General features: G+C 30.7%; 1 protein-coding gene across 1 annotated transcript; it reads left to right on the top strand.

Moving 5' to 3' along the window:
- The first annotated feature begins 3,137 nt into the window (after positions 1–3,137).
- LOC107635954 (FAS1 domain-containing protein SELMODRAFT_448915-like) lies at positions 3,138–3,635 on the top strand. The gene has a single exon (XM_016339500.1). The coding sequence runs from the start codon at positions 3,138–3,140 to the stop codon at positions 3,633–3,635; it is 498 nt and encodes a 165-aa protein (XP_016194986.1).
- Positions 3,636–6,470: the final 2,835 nt, after the last annotated feature.

The raw sequence follows: 6,470 nt of genomic DNA, 5'->3' as shown, positions 1-6,470 counted from the left end.
TGTTTTGGCACCCTTGGTTTCATGGGATCTTGATTTACTTCCTTCTGTTTTTTCCTTTCCTGGAATCTTTGACCCCCTTCTCACCAAAAAGTAACTCTCCCAAAACCAAATTAACCAACACATTTTAGATAGGATAAATTATTAAAATGGTATCTAAAAAATTATTTTGATGATAGATATAATTCTAAAAGATATTAATGATAAATAAGTCTCAAAAAATAAAAAATATGATAAAAAAATTAGATATTAAATATATTTTAAAATAAAATAAAAATTATATTCTAATGTAATTTTTTGAAAATATTATTAAAAAAAATAAGATTTTTAAAGATTAAATTTTGTTGTGAATTTTTTGTACATTTTTTAAATATTTATTCAAATGTTGGTAAAAAATTCGAATTAAATAAATAAGCTGTTTGATAAATATAATTTTTTTTGTTATTTATAAAAAATATAATATTTATTAATTATTTTTATGTATTTTTTAAATTATTTAGAGTCTGTTTTGTTAATAACATTTTTAATATTTTTTAAAAACCTTTTTATGTCCGTTTGAATTTTTTGAATATCAAATTGGTAGGTAATTATTGTAGATATTATTGTGGAAAAAATAGAGAGGAGCACAAATTGAGCGAGGCGCTCTCACTTTCAACATCCTTTTCTTAAAAAATAAACTAAAGTTCTTTATGTAATTTCAGGGTGATATGATGATTTGGCACTTTGTCTAAGGTTTTCTCTATCACCATCATTTTGTCATACGAAAATTTTACATTCTCTTACTTTAATGTGTTACATCTGCTAGTTTGGATCTTCATTTCCGTCCTAATAATGTTGAATTGCCCTCGTGAGATAGCTAACAGTAAATGTATAATATTTTAATTTGATTCAAACTAGTAATGATATGTACTTTTAAATATGCTCCAAATTTTTAAACAAAGTAAAAACGGAATATATTTAATATTTTAGAAATTTACGAGAATATATAATACTAAGGGTTTGTTTGAGTAAGTTTTTAAAAAAAGATATTTTTTCGAGTTATTTTTTTTAAAAGATTTTATGAAGAAGTAAAAGTAATTTTATGTTTGGATATCACATGCAAAAAGATCTTTTTATCTATTAATTATGTTTGGGTATAACGATATAAATAGGGATGGCAAAATTCCCCGAGACGCGGGGATTCCTGCGGGGACTGCCCCGAATGGGGATCCGATTGTGGGGAATTTTTCCCGCGGGGATGGGGATGGAGGACAAAATTCCCCCGAAGCAGGCGCGGGGACCCGAGCGGGGATCCCCGTCCCGTCCCCGTTATTCCCCGAAATTTATGAATTCCTTGAATTATCCTTAATAGTTTATTTCTCATATATGTTTTTTAGTCATTTCTCACACACACATATATATAGGAAACCTAGAACTCCTAATCTTTATTTGCATAACCTCTCTTCAATTCAAAGATCCCTAAGGCTGTCCATACTCCATCCAACATCTCTGCAGCCACCCCCTCGTCACCCTTCTCACCGCATCGTCACACCTCACCGTGACATCACCCTTACCGCGTCGTAATTTCTATTTACGGCGTTCCTTTTTGTAACTCTGCCGTCGTGTCCATTCTCCTCTCTGTTGTCGCGTCTTCCACCTCGTCCACTGCTTTTTTCTTTGGCTCGTCGTTGCGTCTCCCCATTGCGTTATTTCGAAAGAAGTCACCATCGTGTTATTTATATTTTTGTATAAAATCTTGCAGTTTTTGTATAAGATAGATACTTGTAACTCTATTCATATGAAAATTAATAATTAGTTAGAACTATTATGTAGATGAGAAATTGGGTCCCCGCGGGGAATGGGGCTCCGTGGGGAACGGGGATGGGGAGCAATTTTCCCCCACGGCGGGGAATGGGGCGGGGATGGGGAGTAAATCTGAGGGCGGGGATGGGGAGCAGGGAGGCATCCCCCGCCCCCGCCCTGCCCCATTGACATCCAAAGTACTTTTTTGTTTATTTATCACATGAAAATTTTTTTTTTTTAAGAAAAAAAATCTTTTAAAAAAAATATAAATTACAACTTCTCAAAAAAATGTTTTTTTATTTTTATTTTTTTAGTGCTTTTACTTTTACTACTAAAAATTTGTCAAACACACTAAAAAATATAAAAAAAAAACTTTTTTATTAAAAAAAGATATTTTTTTTAACAATATAATAGCGCCCAAACAAACACTAAGTTAGTAACTAATGTTTCCCTTAACCAATTTGTTTTCTTAATTAAAAAAGAACTTCGGAAGTAGCACTTATTAGTTAGTTATTACGGATTAGTGAACCTGTGGGTGTGGGGTGGATCAAAGTAGGAATCTAATTGATCAGTTCTAGTAAGCCTTAAATATGCAAATTATTAAGTCTTTTTATAGGTATCCCATTAAGATGAGATTAATTTTTTTTTTTAAATGAAAAAATTGATAAAATAAAAAAAAGTTATAATTACACTTGTATTTTTATTTTATTTTATCAATTTAAAAAAAAAATTTCCCTCAAAACGACCCATTAATTTGATAATTAAGTTAACTTATATAAATAAAAAAGATTAAGATCTTGTAAAATGAGAAAATTAATAAATTAGTAAAATGAGTAAGTTAATTATTTTTAAACTAAAATAGTAGAGCATATATTTTATAAAAATTATAAAATCAATCGTAATTAACCTTTCACTGACTCTTTTATTTTAGAGGATCAAAATTTAAATAAATAGGAATCAATAGCAACTCCCAACTAAAAAAATATTATTTTTTAAAAAGGTAAAATACCCTTTCTTCATGACCCCTCAAATTTTCATTTGAAAAAAAAAATTCTTGGGATCGGTTGGATTAGGTGCATGATGATAAAAGATTAATCAAATGCTTAATTAACATATTGAGAGCACCCTTAGCACACTAGTACACATTTACATATACAACATTATACCAAAAAAAAAAAAGCTTATTGCATGGTTTCCAAGAAAGTGCTTCCTCTCATGTACAACCTACTCTGAATTAGGTTCTGTGAAATAATATTATGAAGCTCCTCATGCTTCTTATCCCTCAGCACCTTCCTCCTTGTCTTCACTTATTTATTCACACACACAAACAAACACAAGTCTCTATCCACAATCAAAAAATGGGGTTGCATTGTTATTATCATTATTATTTGTTGATGATGCTTGTTCTTGTAACTGGTTATGCAGAATCACAGCCAATTTTTCACCCTTTTAACCACACTGATTTACAAGCAGCAATATCTGACATGAGAACAAAATCTTACTATGGATTTGCAATGCTATTGCAAATGCTAAATGGAACATCACAACCAAGTAGCTCCTTAACATTCTTGATGCCAGATGATAGGGAACTATCAACATCAGCCATTGCTGCTGATGAAATTGAAGATTTCTTGCTAAGCCATGCAATTCCAATGCCACTCTACTTCAATGATTTATCTCATTTCCCAACTGGGACCCTTGTTCCCTCAGGCATAAGCACCAAAATGATTAGGATCCATAACCGTGGAAGGGGTGATTTCTTTGTTAATAATGCTCAGATTGTTTCTGCTAATGTTTGCTTGGGCTCTGTCATCAAGTGCCATGGCATTGATGCAATTATTGAATATGATGCTTGACATCATTCCACATTATTATTGTTATTGTTCTTAGGATCCTTCACTTGCAAGCAATCCACCCTGCCTATATGATGATGAAATATCAGAAATAAAACCAATAACAATTCTCTTATTTTGATGATTTCTGTTGTTTAATTATACTTTAAAGATTAATTAATTGGATCATTGTATTATATAAATATATATAGGTATGAGTAGTAGTGACGTTTGTGGTTGGATTTTATGTGGTTACCTAACACCTAAACACATAGAAGAGACAATTTGGACTCAATTGAACTTTCAAGTCATCTTCATTGTTGTACTTTCTACAAAACCTTATTGCATGAAAACCGTTTACTTGTTCAGAGGGATTTGTTACTTCTTGTTTCTGCTCTTGAAAACAGTAATTACATGTTCCTATTTCTAAATCTATATATTAAAAGAACATACTATAGAAAACAAATTAAAACATTCTCTAAAGATCCTTCTCATCGTCATGAACATACTATATATAAGGTAAGTTATATAGCATGTATTCATCACCATCACATACAGATATATAGTGATCATAGCACATAAATCATACAATAATACTAACTAGACATGATGATATGTGCCAATAACCCACCATATATATATGGAATGTGTAATGTGTCACATTATTGATTGTACTAGGTGTACATTTTATGTGACCCATCATCATCATCATCATCATATATAATATATAGTTTTAGAGATGAAGAGAAGTGTCAACACCAGAATCACCAGAAGCACAAGAGTCCCAATCATACAAATCGTCATTATTATTATTGTTGTTGTTGTTATTCTTCCATGGCTCTGCATGAGATGTATAGTTCTTCTGGAAGCTTCTTCTTCTGTGGTCCTGATCCTCCTCTTCCTGTGAAGTTGTAGTTGTTGGCCAAAGAGAAAGAGAAACATGGGGTGGTGGGGATGGTGAAGATGACCTTGATGATGATGATCTTGTTCTACTACTTGTTGTTGCTGCTGCTGATACATAATTGTGATTATTATGAATGGGACTGATGAATAAGTGTTTATTATTGTTAATAGACTCAGTAGTTAGCATTAACTTTCTGAGCTCTCTCTCTTGTCTCATTTCCTTCACTCTCTGGAGTTGCCTAAACCTCTCTTGTAGAAGAGCAATGGAGGAATGACGAGCCACAGTTGAATGATTGTTGTTGTTGTGACTTTCCCTACCCATTTTGAAGAAGAAGAAAAGGGTGCAATAAGGGTATAAGGAAGCATGAGTTGATGTACGTGTGTATATATAGGGTGATCATTTGAGATTTGCTTATATAATGATGTACTAAACTTTTTAATAACTTGTTGGAACATGTTATTGGACTACTACTCTTCTTTCTTTTCAAAATAAGGCTACTCACGTGAAGATGTAGTATAAAAATGTATCTGAAAAAAGGTTAGATGGTTTTATAGGTAGGAATAGTAATAAAATAGGACGTCATCAGTATTTTAATATCTACGCCTGTTTCAAATATTAACTGCTTATTCGGTTACTCGTTTTATTATCGAGTAAATAATAATATTTGTCCCTAAAAAATCACTTATTTTTTAAATTAGTTTTTGAACTTTTTTTTTGGTTAAATTTATTCTTTAAAAAAATTTAAGTTAATCATCACGTTGGTTTTTTTATTATTTTTTTTGTTGACAATATCAAAATTTATTAATATAACACGTTAAATAACATCACAATATATATTTAGGAGTTTTAATTGACTATTAACATGATAAGTTTATAAAATTATATCAAATTAAAATTTAATTAATAGGAATTTTGAGACATTAGAATTTCTTAATTTGGGATTGATTTCATCTAATTTCATAGACTTATCATGTTATTCGCCAATTAAGATTACTAAGTATGTGTTGCGGTGTCACTTAACGTATCACATCTGCAAATTCTAAACTCTAACGCTATTAGTAACGGAAATAAAAGAAGGACTAATATAACTAATTTAAAATTTTTGAAAGATGAATTTGAATAAAAAAAATATTCTAAAAGATGAATTTGAATAAAAAAATATTTGAAGACCAATTTAAAAAATAAATAATTTTTTAAAAATTAATTTAACTATTTACTCAATATCTCTCGATATTTTATTATTAAAAATTCATACCCACTAATACTTTATAAATAGAGTTGGTTTAAATTACCTTCAGCTAAAATATTTAACATAATATATATAAATATCTCAATGAGAAATGTTAGAGTTATCAGTACTTATTATATTTTATCAATTCAATATATTTTATTTTATATTTTTAAACATTGATAACTATCTTATAGTTAAAAATAATAAATTTTGATTGATTCTCTGATATTACTCTATTTCAATTATTATCTTTACACAAAAATATCTTATAAAAATGTAAAATTAAGTGTAGTAAAAAATAGAATTATAATAATACTAAAAAGAGAAAAGAACTAAATAAAAATGGTGTGATGGAGTGATGTGAAATGAATGAGAATCGGCAGAAAGGGTGGAAAGTCCAAAAGGAAGAAGTTGAAAGGGCAATCTGAGGGCTCGGGGATGGTGGGGGAAGGAGGGAGCTCCTTCTTTTTCGGTACAAAGAGGCAAAAGCATTGCTAAAGCAGAAAAGGAGCGAGTAGAATAGTCCAAGAGAATGTCGGAAGCAAGCACATGGAAGGGTGTGTTTGGAGGAATAATAAGTCGAGTGAGGCACTGCCAACATGTCCCAAAAGTACTTCCTCTCCCTATTCATCTTTGCTTATGCTATTGCTTCTTTCTCAACTCTCCCCTTGACAAGGATACACGATACAGGACACCAGTTCCCGGCGTACTAGAGTGAGCGGAT

This window comes from Arachis ipaensis, chromosome B4 (assembly GCF_059453495.1).
Source record: "Arachis ipaensis isolate K30076 ecotype BB chromosome B4, ASM5945349v1, whole genome shotgun sequence".
Lineage (NCBI taxonomy): Eukaryota > Viridiplantae > Streptophyta > Magnoliopsida > Fabales > Fabaceae > Arachis > Arachis ipaensis.
This window is presented reverse-complemented; position numbering and strand designations above follow the sequence as displayed.